Here is a 23,522-nt window from a genome sequence, read left to right as displayed (position 1 = left end):
ATATTATGCCAGATCCACTATGGACTGGATTCTCACTATTTTGTTATATCCACTATGGACTGGACTCTCACACTATTATGTTGGATCCACTATGGACTGGATTCTCATTATTTTGTTATATCCACTATGGACTGGACTCACACTATTATGTTAGATCCACTATGGACTGGATTCTCACTATTTTGTTATATCCACTATGGACTGGACTCTCACTATTATGTTATATCCACTATGGACTGGACTCACACTATTATGTTAGATCCACTACGGACTGGACTCTCACGCTATGATGTTAAATCCACTATTGACTAGAGTCTCACTATTATGTTAGATAAACTATGGACTGGACTCTCACTATTATGTTAGATCAATCAATCAATCAATCAATGTTTACTTATATAGCCCTAAATCACTAGTGTCTCAAAGGGCTGCACAAACCACCACGACATCCTCGGTAGGCCCACATAAGGGCAAGGAAAACTCACACCCAGTGGGACGTCGGTGACAATGATGACTATGAGAACCTTAGAGAGGAGGAAAGCAATGGATGTCGAGCGGATCTAGCATGATACTGTGAAAGTTCAATCCACAATGGATACAACACAGTCGCGAGAGTCCAGTCCAAAGAGGATCCAAGACACAGCAGCGAGAGTCCCGTTCACAGCGGAGCCAGCAGGAAACCATCCCAAGCGTAGGCGGACCAGCAGCGCAGAGATGTCCCCAGCCGATACACAGGCAAGCAGTACATGGCCACCGGATCGGACCGGACCCCCTCCACACGGGAGAGTGGGACATAGAAGAAAAAGAAAAGAAACGGCAGATCAACTGGTCTAAAAAGGGAGTCTATTTAAAGGCTAGAGTATACAAACTATGGACTGGACTCTCACTATTGTGTTAGATCCCTTGCACCGGTCGGCGGTCACCCTAGGAGGCGGTCTCCACACATGCAATATTATGCTAGATCCACTATGGACTGGACTTTGAGTATTTTGTTAGATCCACTATGGACTTCAATGTTACGTGCAGTGATTTCTCCAGATTCTCTGAACATTTTGATGATATTACAGACCGTGGATGGTGAAATCCGTAAGATCCTTCCTTGCAAAAGCTTGTTGAGAAATGTTGTTCTTAAACTCTTGGACAATTTGCTCACGCATTTGTTGAGAAGGTGGTGACCCTCGCTCCGTCCTTTATTGTGAATGAGTGAGCATTTCATACCTAATAATGGCACCCACCTTTTCCCAATCAGCCCGTTCACCTGTGGGATGTTCCAAATAAGTGTTTGATGAGCATTCCTCAACTTTCTCACTCTTTTTTGCCACTGGTGCCAGCTTTTTTGAAACATGTTGCAGGCTTCAAATTCTCAAGGAGCTAATATTTGCAAAAAACAACAAAGTTTTTCAGTTTGAACGTTAAATATCTTGTCTTTCCAGTCTATTCAATTAAATATAGGATTTGCAAATCATTGTATTCTCTTTTTATTTACCATTTACACAACGTGACAACTTCACTGCTTTTGAGGTTTGTATTGATATTTATTCACCTCACATCAAAACTTCGTCTCAGTTTGGCCCCCAGATTATTTTAAAATGACCCCTCCTACAATCAAAAAAAAAAAAACGCAGTGTTGCCGTCATATCACCACCACACAAGTGTAAAAAGAAGGGAAACAGTACAAGTGTTAACTATGATAAGTGAAGGAGGCTTCACTTTAGCAACACGACGTGTGACTTGTTGGCGGTGCAGGAGTGGTCCGTGGTTGATGAGTGTTTCCTCCTGCAGGTGTCACTACTGCAAGTCGTCCTGTCACGTCTCCTCGCTGCGTATCCCGTACGCCTGCAAGCTGCTGTTCCAGGAGCTGCAGTCCATGAACATCATCCCCCGACTTAAACTCTCACGCTACAACGAGTGAGCAAGAAACAGGCAAAATCTGAACATTTCTTTTTTTTTTCTCTCTCTCTCTCTCTCTCTTTCCTCCGCACCTCTAGTTTGTCACAATTATGCTCTCGGTTTGTGTAAATAATAAATTCTTCAAACTGTTTCTCTCTCTAAGCTCTTGTATCATTTTCATCCATTCGTACCTGAGTTTTGGAGTTTTCCCACTCTTACTTAAGGAAAGGTAACATCTGATATTGTCCGTCACTGACTGGAGACAAAAAGGGGATTGTGTGGGCTAGTGAAAAATCAGGAATTATGTTGCTGAATGTTATATATATACATAATTAAAATTATTTCATCAACTTTTAATCAGAAGGGTTCAATCTCACTCCTGTGCTTATTTGAAGCCGACACAACAAACGGCCTCAGAGGAGATAATGGTTGAAAAAAAGCGAATTTTTTTACCCAACTTTTGTATTTTTTATATATATTAGGGCTGTCAAAATTATATAATGTGTATATACATATGTAAGTGTGTGTGTATATGTGTATATATATATATATATATATATGTTTCTTTGACTTTTTGTTCATAGCTGTATGTAGAAGTGTCTGGTTGTATCTGCTGCTTTAATGTCTTTAATGTCCTCTGTGTTCTTTGATGTTTGATGTTTCCCTCTTACACACATGGAAGAGGGATGTGTACTATGGCTATGAGTTGTTTTTCCCTTGGCCTCAGTCTGCACCCCCTCTCCAGGGCCCAGGCTTAGACCGATTTTTTTAAATTTTATTTTAATCTTCTATCCCCCCCCCCCCCCTTGTTTACCTGTATGTCATCTTTTTTGTAAGGGGCGCTGGAAGCCGGCAGACCCATCAGCGATCCTGTTCTGTCTCCCTGTAATGTTTGTCTGATCTTGAATGGGATTGTGCTGAAAATTGTAACTCTCCCGACGGAATACATAAAGTACTATCTAATCTAATCTAATATATATACACATACATACATACAGGTTCTGGTCATATTATTAGAATATCATGAAAAATTTGATTTATTTCATTAATTCCATTTAGAAAGTCAAACTTTTAGAATGTTTACATTCATTCCAAACAGACTGATACATTTCAAGTGTTTTTTGCCAAAAAGGAGATGATTATAGCTTGACAACCAATGAAAACCCTAAATTCAACATCTCAGAAAATTAGAATGTGGTGAAAAGGTCAGATATTGAAGACACCTGGTGCCACACTCTAATTAGCTAACTAACTCAAAATGGTCTGTCGTTTTGATTCTGTATGACACACAATCATGGGGGAAGACTGCTGACTTGACAACTGTCCAAAAGATGACCATTGATACTTTAAAGAAGGAGGACAAGACACAAAAGGTCATTGCCAAAGCGGTTGGATGTTCCCAGAGCTCTGTGTCCAAACACATTAATAGGACCTTCCAACAGGACAAGGATCCCAAGCATACCTCCATATCAACATTAGAGTGGTTGCAGAAGAAGGGCTGGAAGACTCTGGAGTGGCCTTCACAGTCGCCAGACCTAAATCCTATAGAAAAGCTGTGGTGGGACTCGAAGAAGGCAGTTGCAGCACACAAGCCCAAGAATATGAATTAACTGGAGGCCTTTGCCCAAGAGGAATGGGCTAAAATACCTGTAGATGGTTGCAAGAAGCTTATGTATCACCTTTGAAGGATGTACAGTTGTGATCAAAATTATTCAACCCTGACACAATTTTGTGTTTTAGCAAGTTGGGACATTTATTCCATATTTTGTTTATAGTCATATGAAATAAAGATGTGTCGAATAGATTTAAAAAATACCAAAAACGGAAATTTTTCATAATATCTCATTGACAAAACTATTCAACCCTCTAGTTACATGCATCTTTAGTACTTAGTAGAACACCCTTTGGCAGGAATGACATCCTTCAAAGGTGATACATAACCGCACACAAGCTTCTTGCAACCATCTACAGGTATTTTAGCCCATTCCTCTCGGGCAAAGGCCTCTAGTTCATTCATATTCTTGGGCTTGGGGTTCGTCCAGATGATTTTTGGCATACTGGAGTGTATTTTTCTTGTGCCTGGTAGTCAGAAGTGGGGTGCGCCTGGGAGGCCTTTATCTTGTAGTGCATGCCTTATTGTCTGGGACGAAACCTGCCCTCCCCCCTCTGCAATGTCCTGTTGTAGTTCCTCAGCTGTTACCCGGGGGTTTTTCACCACTGTACACACACAGCATCCTCTTTCCACCACGCCCAGGTAGTGTTTCAACTCTGCCTTTAGCTTTAGACTTGCGAATTATGCTCCCAACTGTGTCTCTTGGAATGTGTAACGTCTTTGCTATTTTCATATATCCATATCCTTTCTTATGAAGAGAAATTACCTCCTCTCTTGACTTCTTTGACCACTCCCTGGACTTCACCATGTTGCAAATACACCATTGACCATTTACAAGAAGCTGAGCGTCACAGTCTTTTTTTTAATCAGTTTAATTGTTGCTCGTTGTGGTTCTAATCACATCTACAGGTGTTTTCAACACCTGATTGAAAAGACCTTATTCAGATTCTGTTCTTAAGAGTTATCAATCAATGTTTACTTATATAGCCCTAAATCACTAGTGTCTCAAAGGGCTGCACAAACCACCACGACATCCTCGGTAGGCCCACATAAGGGCAAGGAAAACTCACACCCAGTGGGACGTCGGTGACAATGATGACTATGAGAACCTTAGAGAGGAGGAAAGCAATGGATGTCGAGCGGGTCTAACATGATACTGTGAAAGTTCAATCCACAATGGATCCAACACAGTCGCGAGAGTCCCGTTCACAGCGGAGCCAGCAGGAAACCATCCCAAGCGGAGGCGGATCAGCAGCGCAGAGATGTCCCCAGCCGATACACAGGCAAGCAGTACATGGCCACCGGATCGGACCGGACCCCCTCCACAAGGGAGAGTGGGACATAGAAGAAAAAGAAAAGAAACGGCAGATCAACGGGTCTGAAAAGGGAGTCTATTTAAAGGCTAGAGTATACAAATGAGTTTTAAGGTGAGACTTAAATGCTTCTACTGAGGTGGCATCTCGAACTTTTACCGGGAGGGCATTCCAGAGTACTGGAGCCCGAACGGAAAACACTCTATAGCCCGCAGACTTTTTTTGGGCTTTGGGAATCACTAACAAGCCGGAGTCCTTTGAAGGCAGATTTCTTGCCGGGACATATGGTACAATACAATCGGCAAGATAGGATGGAGCTAGACCGTGTAGTATTTTATACGTAAGTAGTAAAACCTTAAAGTCACATCTTAAGTGCACAGGAAGCCAGTGCAGGTGAGCCAGTACAGGCGTAATGTGATCAAACTTTCTTGTTCTTGTCAAAAGTCTAGCAGCCGCATTTTGTACCAACTGTAATCTTTTAATGCTAGACATGGGGAGACCCGAAAATAATACGTTACAGTAATCGAGACGAGGCGTAACAAACGCATGGATAATGATCTCAGCGTCTTTAGTGGACAGAATGGAGCGAATTTTAGCGATATTACGGAGATGAAAGAAGGCCGTTTTAGTAACGCTTTTAATGTGTGCCTCAAAGGAGAGAGTTGGGTCGAAGATAATACCCAGATTCTTTACCGTGTCGCCTTGTTTAATTGTTTGGTTGTCAAATGTTAGAGTTGTATTATTAAATAGAGTTCGGTGTCAAGGGGTTGAATCATTTTGTCAATGAGATATTAAGAGAAATGACACTGTTTGGTATGTTACAAAATATGTTGTAATTCAAGTTGCATGTGTCTATTTGACACATCTTTATTTGATATGACTATAAACAAAATACGGAATAAATGTCCAACTTGCTAAAACACCGAAATTGTGTGGGGGGGGGTTGAATAATTTTGATCACAACTGTAATTACTGCCAAAGGGTCTTCTACTAAGTACTAAAGATGCATGTAACTAGGGGGTTGAATCATTTTATCAATGAGATATTAAGAGAAATGTCACTGTTTAGTATGTTACAAAATATGTTGTAATTCAAGTTGCATTTGTTTATATGACACATCTTTATTTGATATGACTATAAACAAAATACGGAATAAATGTCCCAACTTGCTAAAACACCAAAATTGTGTGGGGGGGTTGAATAATTTTGATCACAACTGTATAATGACGCTTACTTAGGTCTGGTGGTAATGTTCCCCTTTAAAGCTCTAAAAAAAAATATTTTTGGGGAATGCCCGGCGGCCCAGATTGAAAACCTTAACGGCCTTAATTTGCCCAGGTCTGGCCTATGGTCAGCGCAGTGAGTAATTCAGCCATAATCCTCCTCCCTTCTTCTTCTTCTTCTTCTTCTTCTTCTTCTTCTCCCCCTCTCTCCTGTGGTTCCATTCATATTCTAATCACAGCTTTCCCTTCTCCAGCTCTCAGGCACTCCATCAGTGCAGCCTCGGGCTTTGCACTTTTTTTTTTTTCCCCACTCTCACTTTCTCTTCTTTTATAACCCCCCCCCCCCCCCCCAAAAAAAAAACAAGAGTAGGGGTACCCCTACCCCCCTACCCCCCAACACCCCCACACACCCGACAGGAAATGTGTGCATTAACCTCCTCGCTCAGCAGAAAGATGCAGGCAACAAGTGTCGGCGTATGAGATGCCATCATGGAGGCCTCGGTGTTGGGGGCTGCTAGGTCTGAAACCCCCTCGCCCCCTCCATCCCCTCCCTTCCCTCCTTCTTTTTTCCTTGGGAGGGGAGCTTTTCTTATTCAAAAGAGGCCCACAAAAGACTTCCAGTGAGCCTTGCCACATCCCCATCTGACTCGGGGGGCCATTCATCAGCCTTCCAAGCCTATCAATGACATCAGGGCTGCTATAAAATCAGCCCCTTTCCCATGAAACATCAGCAAACATTTTGACGGCTCAGGCTTCGCCCCCGCTGGAGGACTCTCCGAACCCCCCCCCCCCCCCCGCCTCCCTTTCACACCCCGCCGTACACCCCCTTTTTTTTTTTTCTCCACCCCACTCTCACCCGCCCTCTCTCTCTCTCTCTCTCGTCCTCTCACACCCTCAGCATCTCCCGTCCGAGGGCCAGTGGTCGGGGAGACGGCGAGCGAGACGAGGATACGGACGCCGGCGACCAGGCGGAGTAGAAGGCGTCGGCGGCGGTGGCGGAGGAGGAGGCGGAGGAGGAGGGGAGGAAACGGAGAGAGCCATTTTTCTCGGAAGGAGCCGCCCCCGGCGCGGTGGATGGGAAGAGGATGCACTGCGGGCTGCTGGAGGAGCCGGACATGGACTCAACAGGTCAGTCCCGGGACGGGGGACAGGAGGGGGGCGTTCTGAAGGATGGTGACCCTAGTTCCTAAGGCCCGACGTCGTAGGAGCGTTGATATTTTTCACCGGAAAGTTGAAAAGTGATGTATTTATGGTGAAGAAATGAGTCGAGTGCTGCTGTTGAAGAAAAATAAGTAAATAGCGCTGATTTGCAAAGTACTTAATTGAGCTTTTTTTTTAGTTTATTATTGTTTTTTCCTTATTTGGTCCTTTTTAGAAGTTTATATCCGTGGATTTTTAAACACATTGGGGCGTTTTAGCTCGGTTGGTAGAGCAGCTGTGCCAGCAACTTGAGGGTTCGATTCCCGCTTCCGCCATCCTAGTCACTGCCGTTGTGTCCTTGGGCAAGACACTTTACCCACCTGCTCCCAGTGCCACCCACACTGGTTTGATATTGGGTTTCACTATGTAAAGCGCTTTGAGTCACTAGAGAAAAAGCGCTATGTAAATATAATTCAGTTCACTTCTTATGTCTTCTTTTTTTACCCTGAAAGTTTGCCATTAGGGAGAAAAATTATGTAAATAAAAATATATACATATATTTTTTATTTACCAGACTTTTAGTTATTTGTTCTTCCTGTCTTTAAAAGTTAGGGCGCAACTTTTTTTTTAATCTTTTTTCAGTAATTCTACTCAGAAGGAGCTTGTTAAGTATATCTAGCAGTCTTTTTTTTCTTTTTTTTTAAAATGCGTATCGTTTTCCGCTTTTATTTTTTTATTTTAAGATTAAAATACATTGGGGGAAAGTAATATTCACAGTAAAAAGTGTATTCTTCTTAAAATGGCAGCTGTTTAAAGCCTGTATTTATTCATATAAGTTTAACACTCGAGAGAAACAGTATGTAAATAAATAAAAATATATTTTTTCTTTAGCAAACAATTAGGTATTTTTTCTTACTCTCTTTAAAAGGTAGGGTGCAACTTTTTTTAAATCTTTTTTCAGTAATTCTACTCAGAAGTAGCTACTTAAGTATATCTAGCAGGTTTTTTTTTAAATGCGGATCGTTTTCCGCTTTTTTATTTTTATTTTAAGCTTAAAATAGTTTTGAGGGGAAAGTAATATTCACAGTAAAAAGGGTATTTTTCTTAAAATGGCAGCTGTTGAAAGCCTGTGTTTGTTCATATAAGTTTAACACTCGAGAGAAAAAGTATGTAAATAAATAAAAATATATTTTTTCTTTAGCAAACAATTATGTATTTTTCTTACTCTCTTTAAAAGGTAGGCTGCAACTTTTTTTTTACATCATTTTATATCTATCTAGCTGTCTTTTTTTTTTTTAATGCATGTCGTTTTCCGCTTTTTATTTATTTTATGCTTCAAATAGTTGGGGGGAAAAACCTATCTCAGTAATATTTACTCTAAAAACTGTATTTTTCTTTAAGTGGCAGCGGTTGAAAGCCTGTATTTGTTCATAAAAGTTTAACATTAGGGAGAAAAACTTTGTAAATAAATATATATATCTTTTTTTTTTCAGCAAACAATTAGTTGTTTTTCTTCCTCTCTTTAAAAGGTAGGGTGCAATTTTTTTTTTACATCATTTTATATCTTTTTTCAGTTATTCTACTCAGAAGTGCCTAGTTAAATACATCTAGCTGTCTTTATTTATTTATTTTTTAATTCCACTTTTTAATTATTTTATGCTTAAAATAGATTGGGGGGGAAGTAATATTCACAGTAAAAAGTGTATTTTTATTTAAAAGGCAGCTGTTGAAAGCCTGTATTTGTTCATAAATGTTTAACACTGGGGAGAATAACTATGTAAAAAAAAATGAAAATATATCTTTTTTCTTTAGCAAACAATTAGGTATGTTTTCTTTTTTTTTTTTTAAAGGTAGGCTGCAACTTTTTTACATCTTTTTTTTTTTTAATGCGTGTTTTCCGCTTTTATTTTTCTATTTTATGCTTAAAATAGTTTAGGGGGGGACCTATCTCAGTAATATTTACAGTAAAAAGTGTATTTTTCTTTAAAAGGCAGCTGTTGAAAGCCTGTATTTGTTCATAAAAGTTTAACATTGGGGTGAAAAACTATATAAATAAATATATATTTTTTTTTCAGCAAACAATTAGTTATTTTTTCTTATTCTCTTTACAAGGTAGGATGAAACTTTTTTACATCATCTTATATCTTTTTTCAGTAATTCCACTCAGAAGTACCTGGTTAAATACATCTAGCTGTCTTTATTTATTATTTATTTTAAACTTAAAATAGTTGGGGGGAAAACCTCTCTTAGTAATATTTACAGTAAAAAGTGTATTTTTCTTTAAATGGCAGCTGTTGAAAGCCTGTATTTTTATCAGTGTTATTTTAGACTAAATCATTTTTATTTATTTTTTAATAATTTTATACTGTTAAATCCCCTAAAAGTGATCCTGTTGTGCAGGTCCTTTTAGAAGTTAAATTATATCTGTTGGTTTTTTAAATATTTTTAAACATATTAAGTCATTAACGAGTCGGCTAAAATATTTCCTGAAAGTTTAACATTAGGGAGAAAAACTATATATATATATATACATATATATATATATATATATATATATATATATATATATATATATATATATATATATATATATATATATATATATATATATATATATATATATATATATATATATATATATACACATATATATAAATATATACATATATGTGTGTATATATATATATATATATATATACACTTAAATAAAAATAAATCTTTTTTCTTCAGCAAACAATTAGGTATATTTTCTTATTTTCTTTAAAAGGTAGGCTGCAACTTTTTTACATCTTTTTTTTTTTTAATGCGTGTTTTCCGCTTTTATTTTTCAATTTTATGCTTAAAATAGTTTAGGGGGGAAACTATCTCAGTAATATTCACAGTAAAAAGTGTATTTTTCTTTAAAAGGCAGCTGTTTAAAGCCGGCATTTGTTCATAAAAGTTTAACACTAGGGAGAAAACTATGTAAATAAATAAAAATAAATCTTTTTTCTTCAGCAAACAATTAGGTATATTTTCTTATTTTCTTTAAAAGGTAGGCTGCAACTTTTTTACATCATTTTATATTTTTTTGCAGTAATTCTACTCAAAAGTACCTCGTTAAGTATATCCAGCTGTCTTTATTTTTTTTTTTTTAATCCGTGTCTTTTTCCGCTTTTATTTATTTATCCGTCCATCTATTTGCTACCGCTTGTCCCTTTTGAGGTTGCGGGGGTTACTGGAGCTCACTTATGCTTAAAATAGTTTTGGGGGAAAAACCTATCTCAGTAATATTTACAGTAAAAAGTGTATTTTTCTTTAAAAGGCAGCTGTTGAAAGCCTGCATTTGTTCAGAAAAGTTTAACATTAGGGAGAAAAGTTTAACATTAGGGAGAAAAACTATGTAAATAAATATATATATCTTTTTTTCTTCAGCAAACAATTTGTTATTTTTTCTTATTCTCTTTAAAAGGTAGGGTGAGACTTTTTTTTTTTACATCTTATATATTTTTTTTAAATGCGTGTTGTTTTCCGCTCTTATTTATTTATTTTATTTTATGCTTCAAATAGTTGGGGGGGGGGGGGGGGACCTCTTTCAGTAATATTTACAGTAAAAAGTGTATTTTTCTTTAAAAAGGCAGCTGCTTAAAACCTGTATTTGTTCATAAAGGTTTTTATAGTGTTATTTTAGGCTGAATTATTATTTTTTTTGAAGTAATTTTATACTGTTTGAACCCCCCAAGAGTGGCTAAATTATAAATTATATATATATATATATATATATATATATATATATATATATATATATATATATATATATATATATATACATATACATATATATATATATATATATATATATATATATATATATATATATATATATATATATATTAAATTAGGCAAAATTATAAGATTAAATCTTTAAATCCTTTTAGAAGTTTAAAGTTATATCTGTGGGTTTTTAAACATATTTTTTGAAACATAATGTTTTCTTATGTCTTTAAAGAGTCGGCTAAACTATTTTTTTTTTCTGAAAGGGAGAAAAAATCTATGTAAATAAATATAAATCTTTTTTTTTCTTTGGCAAGCAATGAGTAATTATTTTTAAATTCTCTTTAAAAGGTCGGGTGCAACTTTTTTAACGTCATCTTATATTTTTTTTTAGTTTTTTTGTTTGTTTGTATATGTTTTCCACTTTAAAAAACCCTTTTTGAGTAATATTTAGATAAATAGATAGTACTTTATTGATTCCTTCAGGAGAGTTACTTCAGGAAAATTATTTTTTTTAATATTTTAAGAGTACATTTATTTTGTATGTTTGTACTATGTATAATATATAAAAATATTTACAGTAAAAAAAATATATATATTTAAAAGGCAGGTTTTTAAAGCCTGTATTTGTTCATAAAGATTTTTATTGGTGTGGTTTTAGGCTGAATTATTTTTTTTAAATATAATTTTATACTGCTTAAAGCCCCCAAAGGTGATCCTGGTCTGCAGGTCCTTTTAGAAGTTTAAAGTTCTATCCGTGAATTTTTAAACATATTTTTAAACATATTATATGATGACCCTAGCGAGGCTATTTAAATACGACCCAAAGTTCCAATTTGCAAAATATTGAAAATAGATAAAATAATTTATTTTCATTATTATTTGATAGTGATCTTCGTGTGCAGGTCCTTTTAGAAGTTTAGTGTTATTTCTGTGGATTTTAAAACAAGAAAAATAAGTAAATATCACCAATTTGCAAAGTATTTAAAAAATATATGTATTTTATTTTTTTTTTGTCATTATATGATAGTGATCTTCGTGTGCAGGTCCTATATATACATATATATATATATATATATATATATATATATATATATATATATATATATATATATATATATATATATATATAATATATTCTTTAACAAACAATTACTTATTTTTTCTTACAAACCCTGTTTCCATATGAGTTGGGAAATTGTGTTAGATGTAAATATAAACGGAATACAATGATTTGCAAATCATTTTCAACCCATATTCAATTGAATGCACTACAAAGACAACATATTTGATGTTCAAACTCATAAACTTTGTTTTTTCTTGCAAATAATAATTAACTTAGAATTTCATGGCTGCAACACGTGCCAAAGTAGTTGGGAAAGGGCATGTTCACCACTGTGTTACATCACCTTTTCTTTTAACAACACTCAATAAACGTTTGGGAACTTAGGAAACTAAATGTTGAAGCTTTGAAAGTGGAATTCTTTACCATTCTTGCTTGATCTACAGCTTAAGTTGTTCAACACTCCGGGGTCATGTTGTCGTATTTTACGCTTCATAATGTGCCACACATTTTCCATGGGAGACAGGTCTGGACTGCAGGCGGGCCAGGAAAGTACCCGCACTCTTTTACTACAAAGCCACACATGGCTTGGCATTTTTTTGCTGAAATAAGCAGGGGCGTCCATGATAACGTTGCTTGGATGACAACATATGTTGCTCCAAAACCTGTATGTACCTTTCAGCATTAATGGTGCCTTCACAGATGTGTAAGTTACCCATGCCTTGGTCACTAATACACCCCCATACCATCACAGATGCTGGCTTTTCAACTTTGCGCCTATAACAATCCGGATGGTTATTTTCCTCTTTGTTCCGGAGGACACCACGTCCACAGTTTCCAAATATAATTTGAAATGTGGACTCGTCAGACCACAGAACACTTTTCCACTTTGCATCAGTCCATCTTAGATGAGCTCGGGCCCAGTGAAGCCGGCAGTGTTCCTCGGTCTTGTTTATAAATGGCATTCGCTTTGCATAGTAGAGTTTTAACTTGCACTTACAGATGTAGCGACCAACTGTAGTGACTGACAGTGGTTTTCTGAAGTGTTCCTGAGCCCATGTGGTGATATCCTTTACACACTGATGTCGGTTTTTGATGCAGTACCGCCTGAGGGATTAAAGGTCCTTTATATCATCGCTTATGTGCAGTGATTTCTCCAGATTCTCTGAACCTTTTGATGATTTAACGGACCGTAGATGGTAAAATCCCTAAATTCCTTGCAAACGCTCGTTGAGAAATGTTGTTCTAAAACTGTTCGACAATTTGCTTACAAATTGGTGACCTTCGCCCCATCCTTGTTTGTGAATTACTTAACATTTCATGGAAGCTGCTTTTGTACCCAGTCATGGCACCCACCTGTTCCCAATTAGCCTGCACACCTGTGGGATGTTCTATATAAGTGTTTGATGAGCATTCCTCGATGTTGCCTGTATTTATTGCCACCTTTCCCACCTTCTTTGTCACAGGTTGCTGGCATCAAATTCTAAAGTTAATGATTATTTGCACAACAAAAAAAAAATGTTATCAGTTTGAACATCAAATATGTTGTCTTTGTAGCATATTCAACTGAATATGGGTTGAAAATGTTTTGCAAATCATTGTATTTTGTTTATATTTACATCTAACACAATTTCCCAACTCATATGGAAACTGGGTTTGTAATTTCTTTAAAAATGTAGGGTGCAACCTTTTTTTTTACATCATCTTATATATATATTTTTTTTTCAGTAGTTCTGGAAATAAATACTACCTGGTTAAGTATATCGAGCTCTGTTAATTTTTTTTAAACACATTTTCTCCACTTGTATTTATTTTTTTCACTTTTTTTTAAAATAGTTTGGGGAGAAAAAACCTCTCTCAGTACTATTTACAGTAAAAAAAAAAGTGTATTTTTCTTTAAATGGCAGCTATTTAAAGCCTGTATTTTGTTATTTTAGGCTAAATTATGAGTCATTTTATATTGTTCAAATCCCCCCAAAATAAATATACATATAAAAAAAGGGGCTTTTTTAAATTTTTTTGTTTTTAATTCTGTTTTTTGTTTTGTTTTTGTATGACCTGCAGCATTTGTGACAAAAGTCTAAACATGCGTGCGGGTGTTGTTTAAAGACCATATCAGTGTTTTTTCCTCCCTCATCATCAGTGCCACTTATTTTATTTTGTGAGGACAAAGTCCGTGCGTCAAGTGCGCGCCGTGTGAGGCTCGCTTGGTCCGCCGTGCCCCCCGTTCAGAAATGCGCGAACATCCGTCCCACTTGTTGATCGACTTTAATCCAATTATTTCCGTCCCGTACTTATCTTCCTCCCCCGGGCTAAATGAAGCCTGAGATCCCTTTTGTGGGGAATTAGCTTCACTTCTGTGGCTTCTTTTTTTTTGTCTTGTTAAGTTTCGCTTCTAGACTTCAAATTGGTTTAATACGGCCCTTAATGGGGGGGAAAATAGATAGATAGATAGATAGATAGATAGATAGATAGATAGATAGATAGATAGGTCTTTATTGTCATTACACAAGTACAACGAAACTTTGTTCGTTCTGGGTTACAGAAACAGAACGCTGATTAGTCGCCACAAGGCAAGATGGGGAAAAGGGTAAAATCCTGGGGAACGATGAGTAAAAAAATACTCAGTCTGCAGTCGCAAAGCACATATACATATTAGGACGTGCATCTCCAGATATCTAGCAACAGAGGGGAGGGAGTGCGGGGCCATGGTGGCAGGCCGCAGCTCTCAGGCGCTGACCATCCTTTCATCACCCCTATGGGATTTGTGTCAAGGGCGTTGAATTGGGACTTGGGGGGGATGCGTGCTTCTGTGTAAACCTGCGGTATGTCTCTGTTCCACGGCTTCGATCTTGTGCAGTCGCTAGTCCAAAGTCAACAACAACAACAGGTGTGTGTCCGTGAGAGGCAGGAAAGGAGTTTTGTTGTGTCTTCGCTGCACTGTCCTTCGGGAGAGTCTCCAAGCCAGGGGAAACAATCCTAGTCGGAATGTTTTGTATGCCAGTGAAAATAAAATGAGCTTTTCACTCTAAATCAGACCTGGGCAAAATTAATCCCCCAATTTTTTTTTAGATCTTTAAGACGGAAAGTGTAGCTGCCATTATGATGTGCAGTCATGTTTTCTAAGTCTTTAACTATACAAAGTATTTCAATGGTTGGAATTTGTGCTTATGGATGATATACCAGGTACTATGGTCGTCTAATTAGTTACTATGGTAATCTAATTAGTTACTATGGTCATCTAATTAGTTCCTATGGTAATGTAAGTCACAGCAGCTACGACGAGGCACCAAGCAGTGTGGGCAGGAAGGAGATTTTCACAACAAAGTTCTAAAGCTTAGTGATGTATCAAATTGTAGGTGGGTTTATTTTGTACCTTCCGCGTTCATATTTCACTTTTTGTTGCATTTTTGCTGCGTTTCACTTGATTATAAAGTGTGTCGATCGAAAGGGGTGTGACGTTCATATTTTGTCAATATTCAGCGTTTTATCCTTCATAGAAAAATGTCAAATTTAAGTTTTTTAAGGCGGTTTGTCGTAATGTTTTTAAGCATTCAATCAGACATTTTTGTGAGGTTTTGTTTTAGTGTTTCTAAAAATAGATATACCGGGCCCTCCAGACACATTTTTCTCTCTAAATGAGGCCCCCAAGTCAAAATAATTGCCCAGGCCTGTTCTAAAATGTGTCGATCAAAAGCAGGTTTGACCTTCATATGTTGTCAATATTCAGTGTTTTATCCTTCATAGAAAAATGTAAATTTTAGGTTTTTTTGAAGGTGGTCTGTCATAATGTTTTTAGCATTCAATCAGACATTATTGTGAGGTTTTGTATTGGAATATATCAGGCCCTCAGACACATTTTTTTCTGTAAATGTGGCCCCCAAGTCAAAATAATTGCCCAGGCCTGTTCTAAAATATGTCGATCGAGAGCGGGTGTGACGTTCATATGTTGTCAATATTCAGTGTTTTATCTTTCGTATAAAAATGTAAAATTTCATTACGTTTTTTAAGGCGGTTTGTCATAACGTTTTCAGCATTCAATCAGACATTATTGTGAAGTTTTGTATTAGTGTTCATAATATACTGGCCCCTAGACAAATTTTTTTTCTCTAAATGTGGCCTCCAAGTCAAAATAATTGCCCAGGCCTGTTCTAAAATGTGTCGATCAAAAGGGGGTGTGACGTTTATATGTTGTCAATATTCAGTGTTTTATCCTTCATAGAAAAATGTAAATTTTAGGTTTTTTTGAAGGTGGTCCGTCATAAAGTTTTTAGCATTCAATACATTATTGTGAGGTTTTGTATTGGAATATATCGGGCCCTCAGACATATTTTTTTCTCTAAATGTGGCCCCCAAGTCAAAATAATTGCCCAGGCCTGTTCTAAAATGTGTCGATCGAAAGCGGGTGTGATGTTCATATGTTGTCAATATTCAGTGTTTTATCCTTCATAGAAAAATGTAGAATTTACGTTTTTAAGACGGTTTGTTGTAACGTTTTTAGCATTCAATCAGACTTTATTGTGAGGTTTTGTGTTCTGATTTATCGGGCCCCCAGACACATTTTTTTTCTCTAAATGTGGCCCCCGAGTCAAAATAATAGCCCAGGCCTGTTTTAAAATGTGTCGATCGAAAGGGGGTGTGACGTTTATATGTTGTCAATATTCAGTGTTTTATTCCTCATAGAAAAATTTAAAATTCCATTATGTTTTTCAGGCGGTTTGTCGTAACGTTTTTAGCATTCAATCAGTGTTAGGTTTTGTATTAGTGTTCCTAAAAATACATATACCGGGCCCCCAGACACATTTTTTTTCTCTAAATGTGGCCCCCAAGTCAATATAATTGCTCTGGCCTGTTCTAAAATATGTCGATCGAAAGCGGGTGTGATGTTCATATTTGGTCAATATTCAGTGGTTTTAGCGTTCATAGAGAAATGTAAAATTTACGTTTTTTAAGGCAGTTTGTCGTAACGTTTTTAGCATTCAATCAGACATTTTTATGAAGTTTTGTATTAGTGTTCATGATATACTGGCCCCCAGACACATTTTTTTTTTCTAAATGTGGCCTCCAAGTCAAAATAATTGCCCAGGCCTGTTCTAAAATGTATCGATTGAAAGGGGGTGTGGTGTTTATATGTTGTCAATATTCAGTGTTTTATCCTTCATAGAAAAATGTAAATTTTAGGTTTTTTTGAAGGTGGTCTGTCATAAAGTTTTTAGCATTCAATACATTATTGTGAGGTTTTGTATTGGAATATATCGGGCCCTCAGACATATTTTTTTCTCTAAATGTGGCCCCCAAGTCAAAATAATTGCCCAGGCCTGTTCTAAAATGTGTCGATCGAAAGCGGGTGTGACGTTCATATGTTGTCAATATTCAGTGTTTTATCCTTCATAGAAAAATGTAGAATTTACGTTTTTAAGACGGTTTGTTGTAACGTTTTTAGCATTCAATCAGACTTTATTGTGAGGTTTTGTGTTCTGATTTATCGGGCCCCCAGACACATTTTTTTTCTCTAAATGTGGCCCCCGAGTCAAAATAATGGCCCAGGCCTGTTTTAAAATGTGTCGATCGAAAGGGGGTGTGTCGTTTATATGTTGTAAATATTTAGTGTTCTATCCTTCCTATAAAAATGTAAAATTTACGTTTTTTAAGGCGGTCTGTCATAACGTTTTTAGCATTCAATCAGACATTATTGTAACGTTTTGTATTGGGATATACCGGGCCCTCAGACACATTTTTTTCTAAATGTGGCCCCCAAGTCAATATAATTGCTCCGGCTTGTTCTAAAATAGGTCAATCGAAAGGGGGTGTGACGTTCATATTTTGTCAATATTCAGTGTTTTATCCTTTATAGAAAAATGTAAATTTTAGGTTTTTTTGAAGGTGGTCTGTCATAATGTTTTTAGCATTCAATCAGACATTATTGTGAGGTTTTGTATTGGGATATATCGGGCCCTAAGACACATTTTTTTCTGTAAATCTGGCCCCCAAGTCAAAATAATGGCCCAGGCCTGTTCTAAAATATGTCGATCGAGAGCGGGTGTGACGTTCATATGTTGTCAATATTCAGTGTTTTATCCTTCATAGAAAAATGTAAAATTCCATTATGTTTTAATGCGGTTTGTCATAATGTTTTTAGTGTTAGGTTTTGTATTAGTGTTCCTAAAAATAGATATACCGGGCCCCCAGACACCTTTTTTTGTCTAAATGTGGCCCCCAAGTCAGTATAATTGCTCCGGCCTGTTTTAAAATAGGTCAATCAAAAGGGGGTGTGACGTTCATATTTTGTCAATATTCAGTGTTTTATCCTTCATAGAAAAATGTAAAATTTACGTTTTTTAAGGCGGTTTGTCATAACGTTTTTAGCATTCAATCAGACATTATTATAAAGTGTTGTATTAGTGTTCCTAAAAATAGATATATCGGGCCCCCAGACTAATTTTTTTCTCTAAATGTGGCTCCCAGGGCAAAATAATTGCCCGGGCCTGTTCCAAAATAGGTCAGTCGAAAGGGGGTGTGATGTTCATATGTTTTCAATATTCAGTGTTTTATCCTTCATAGAAAAATTTAAATTTTACGTTTTTTTAATGCGGTTAATCGTAACGTTTTTAGCATTCAATCAGATTTTTTTGTGAGGTTTTGTATTAGTGTTAGTCGATATACTCTAGAGTCGCTGTCAATAATAGTGAAGTGAAGTGAATTATATTTATGTAGCGCTTTTCTCTAGTGACTCAAAGCACTTTTACATAGTGAAACCCAATATCTGAGTTACATTTAAACCAGTGTGGGTGGGCACTGGGAGCAGGTGGGTGAAGTGTCTTGCCCAAGGACACAACGGCAGTGACTAGGACGGCGGAGGCGGTGAATCGAACCTGGAACCCTCAAGTTGCTGGCACGGCCGCTCTGCAACCCAAGCCATACCGCGTTGTTAAGCATGTTAATACATGCACTTACCAATATATACACAATGGAGGTGTCCTGGTACCACTTTTTTTAATGAAAGGGACCACAAAAAAATGTCATTATTGGCTTTATTATGAGGGACAAACTGTAAAAAATGAATGATTAATCTATGTAATCACTTACTGTTAATATCTGCTTACTTTATCCTTTAACATTTTGTATCCACACTTCTGTTCAAATGTAATAATTACTTATTCTTCTCTCTTTTGATACTTTACATTAGTTTTGGATGATACCACACATTTAGGTATCGATCCGATACCAAGTAGATACAGGATCATACATTGGTCATATTCAAAGTCCTGACTATATAAACATAATATGAATAAATGTTGTGATGCTAAAAAAAAATATTGTGTCGACGAGACACGCTCCTGTACTTGGTATCATTACAGTGGACGTCAGGTGTAGCTCCACGTGGCGTTTGTTTACATTTTGAGCTACGGTGTGTAGTGAAGATTGTTTAGCTGTTCCTCGTCCTCCAGTGATAATGCTACTTGTGAGAAACATACTTTATTTGTCGCCATGGAGACAAGGATTAGCGATTTAGAAGTAGCTGCCGACGAGCAAGCCTTGTCTTAAAGCACCTCTTCCTGAGGGTGTTTCAGTGTTATAACTTCACCTTTATCTTTACTTTTTACGCCAAAATGCGTCCGCTCTCCCTTTTCTGTCTCCACGCTGTGTCTGCTTGTAAGTACTCTGTGTGCGCGCGCTGCCGAACATGCTCCTCTGCTGGTAAAACCAGCAATGTCACGACGTGATGACGACAAGGGGGCTGGGCAACCGGTACTTTTTTAGAGGCAGTATAGTACCGAATATGATTCATTAGTATGGCAATACTATACTAATGCCGGTATACCGTACAACATACATATATACACATATCTGCACAACTGCACATACACTTTTCAATCAATCAAAGTTAATTTATATAGCCCGAGATCACGAGTGTCTCAAAGGGCTGCACAAGCCACGACGACATCCTCGGTTCAGAGCCCACATAAGGGCAAGGAAAAACTCACAAGCCAGTGGGATGTCAATGTGAATGACTATGAGAAACCTTGGAGAGGACCACAGATCCTCTAAGGCGACCGGGTGCAATGGACGTCGAGTGGGTCTAACAATATAGTGAGACTCCAGTCCATAGTGGATCTTAAATAACAGTATGAGAGTCCAGTCCATAGTGGATCTAACATAATAGTGAGAGTCCAGTCCATAGTGGATCTAACGTAATAGTGTGAGAGTCCAGTCCATAGTGGATCTAACATAATATTGTGAGAGTCCAGTCCATAGTGGATCTAACATAATATTGTGAGAGTCCAGTCCATAGTGGATCTAACATAATAGTGTGAGAGTCCAGTCCATAGTGCATCTAACATAATATTGTGAGAGTCCAGTCCATAGTGGATCTAACATAATATTGTGAGAGTCCAGTCCATAGTGGATCTAACATAATAGTGTGAGAGTCCAGTCCATAGTGGATCTAACATAATGATAGTAATAGTCCAGTCCATAGTGGATCTAACATAATAGTGTGAGAGTCCAGTCCATAGTGGATCCAACATAATAGTGAGAGTCCTGTCTACAATGGATCTAACATAATAGTGAGAGTCCAGTCCATAGTGGATCCAACATAATAATGAGAGTCCAGTCCATAGTGGATCTAACATAATAGTGAGAGTCCTGTCCACAGTGGATCTAATATAATAGTGAGAGTCCAGTCCATAGTGGATCGAACATAATATTGTGAGTCCAGGTCCATAGTGGATCTAACATAATAGTGAGAGTCCAGTTCATAGTGGATCCAACATAATAGTGTGAGTCCAGGTCCATAGTGGATCTAACATAATAGCGAGAGTCCAGTCCATAGTGGATCTAACATAATAGTGAGACTCCAGTCCATAGTGGATCTAACATAATAGTATGAGAGTCCAGTCCATAGTGGATCTAACATAATAGTGTGAGAGTCCAGTCCATAGTGGATCTAACATAATAGTAAGAGAGTCCAGTCCATAGAGGATCTAACATAATAGTGTGAGAGTCCAGTCCATAGTGGATCTAACATAATAGTGAGAGTCTAGTCCATAGTCGATCTAAAATAATAGTAAGAGAGTCCAGTCCATAGTGGATCTAACATAATAGTGAAAGTCCAGTCCATAGTGGATCTAACATAATAGTGAGAGTCCAGTCCATAGTGGATCTAACATAATAGTGAAAGTCCAGTCCATAGTGGATCTAACATAATAGTGAGAGTCCAGTCCATAGTGGATCTAACATAATAGTGTGAGAGTCCAGTCCATAGTGGATCTAACATAATAGTGAGAGTCCAGTCCATAGTGGATCTAACATAATAGTGAGAGTCCAGTCCATAGTGGATCTAACATAATAGTGTGAGAGTCCAGTCCATAGTGGATCTAACATAATAGTGAGACTCCAGTCCATAGTGGATCTAACATAATAGTATGAGAGTCCAGTCCATAGTGGATCTAACATAATAGTGTGAGAGTCCAGTCCATAGTGGATCTAACATAATAGTAAGAGAGTCCAGTCCATAGTGGATCTAACATAATAGTGTGAGAGTCCAGTCCATAGTGGATCTAACATAATAGTGTGAGAGTCCAGTCCATAGTGGATCTAACATAATAGTGAGAGTCTAGTCCATAGTGGATCTAAAATAATAGTAAGAGAGTCCAGTCCATAGTGGATCTAACATAATAGTGAGAGAGTCCAGTCCATAGTGGATCTAACATAATAGTGTGAGAGTCCAGTCCATAGTGGATCTAACATAATAGTAAGAGAGTCCAGTCAATAGTGGATGTAACATAATAGTGAGAGTCCAGTCCATAGTGGATCTAACATAATAGTGAGAGTCCAGTCCATAGTGGATCTAATATAATAGTGTGAGAGTCCAGTCCATAGTGGATCCAACATAATAGTGTGAGTCCAGGTCCATAGTGGATCTAACATATAAGTGAGAGTCCAGTCCATAGTGGATCTAACATAATATTGTGAGAGTCCTGTCCATAGTGGATCTAACATAATAGTGAAAGTCCAGTCCATAGTGGATCCAACATAATAGTGTGAGAGTCTAGTCCATAGTGGATCTAACATAATAGTGTGAGAGTCCAGTCCATAGTGGATCTAACATAATAGTAAGAGAGTCCAGTCCATAGTGGATCTAACATAATAGTGTGAGAGTCCAGTCCATAGTGGATCTAACATAATAGTGTGAGAGTCCAGTCCATAGTGGATCTAACATAATAGTGAGAGTCTAGTCCATAGTGGATCTAAAATAATAGTAAGAGAGTCCAGTCCATAGTGGATCTAACATAATAGTGAGAGAGTCCAGTCCATAGTGGATCTAACATAATAGTGTGAGAGTCCAGTCCATAGTGGATCTAACATAATAGTAAGAGAGTCCAGTCAATAGTGGATGTAACATAATAGTGAGAGTCCAGTCCATAGTGGATCTAACATAATAGTGAGAGTCCAGTCCATAGTGGATCTAATATAATAGTGTGAGAGTCCAGTCCATAGTGGATCCAACATAATAGTGTGAGTCCAGGTCCATAGTGGATCTAACATATAAGTGAGAGTCCAGTCCATAGTGGATCTAACATAATATTGTGAGAGTCCTGTCCATAGTGGATCCAACATAATAGTGTGAGAGTCTAGTCCATAGTGGATCTAACATAATAGTGAAAGTCCAGTCCATAGTGGATCCAACATAATAGTGTGAGAGTCTAGTCCATAGTGGATCTAACATAATAGTGAGAGAGTCCAGTCCATAGTGGATCCAACATAATAGTGTGAGTCCAGGTCCATAGTGGATCTAACATATAAGTGAGAGTCCAGTCCATAGTGGATCTAACATAATATTGTGAGAGTCCTGTCCATAGTGGATCTAACATAATAGTGAAAGTCCAGTCCATAGTGGATCCAACATAATAGTGTGAGAGTCTAGTCCATAGTGGATCTAACATAATAGTGAGATAGTCCAGTCCATAGTGGATCTAACATAGAGGAGACGTAACCAACACATGAATAATGATCTCAGCGTCGCTAGTGGACAAAATGTAACAAATTTTAGCGATATTACGGAGATGAAAGAAGGCCGTTTTAGTAACACTCTCATTGTGTGACTGAAAGGTGAGAGTTGGGTGGAATATAAATAATATCCAGATTCTTTACTGAGTCACCTTCTCTAATTGTTTGGTTGTCAAATGTTAAGGTGGTATTTGTCCTTTTTTTTTACCCCCCCTTCCTCTTTCCTCTTTGTTGGTGACTTAAATGAGTATTTTAGCAACCAATTCAAGACTTCATTTGTGCTGCAGTTTGTGATGTTTCTCGTGTCTTGTAAAAAAAAAAAAGCCAAACATTCCAAAAATGAACGTATCAAAAAGGTTTTGAACTCCAGTCCACTTCATTTATTTATAAAGCACATTTCAGAAAACATCACATCTTTCACAAATTGCCGCACAGAGCTAAGACATACACACTTGGGAGTCAATAATAGAACATATGTAATTATAAATACATACAAACCCCGTTTGTTGGGAAATTGT

At 37.3% G+C, this 23,522-nt stretch overlaps 2 protein-coding genes across 2 annotated transcripts in view; both read left to right on the top strand.

Annotated features, from left to right (window-relative positions):
• polr3b (polymerase (RNA) III (DNA directed) polypeptide B) overlaps positions 1-2,052 on the top strand; it is a 99,660-nt gene extending 97,608 nt beyond the window's left edge. The window contains exon 28 of the mRNA XM_061894246.1: positions 1,783-2,052. Coding sequence (XP_061750230.1) covers positions 1,783-1,912 — 130 coding nt within the window. The 3' untranslated portion in view covers positions 1,913-2,052. The remainder of the gene's footprint in view (positions 1-1,782) is intronic.
• Positions 2,053-6,947: 4,895 nt separating this feature from the next.
• rfx4 (regulatory factor X, 4) overlaps positions 6,948-23,522 on the top strand; it is a 98,462-nt gene continuing 81,887 nt past the window's right edge. Inside the window, exon 1 of the mRNA XM_061893681.1 lies at positions 6,948-7,166. Within this exon, the coding sequence (XP_061749665.1) occupies positions 7,124-7,166 (43 nt within the window). The 5' untranslated portion in view covers positions 6,948-7,123. The remainder of the gene's footprint in view (positions 7,167-23,522) is intronic.

The sequence above is a fragment of the Nerophis ophidion genome, linkage group LG03, assembly GCF_033978795.1.
Source record: "Nerophis ophidion isolate RoL-2023_Sa linkage group LG03, RoL_Noph_v1.0, whole genome shotgun sequence".
Taxonomy (NCBI): Eukaryota; Metazoa; Chordata; class Actinopteri; order Syngnathiformes; family Syngnathidae; genus Nerophis; species Nerophis ophidion.
This window is presented reverse-complemented; position numbering and strand designations above follow the sequence as displayed.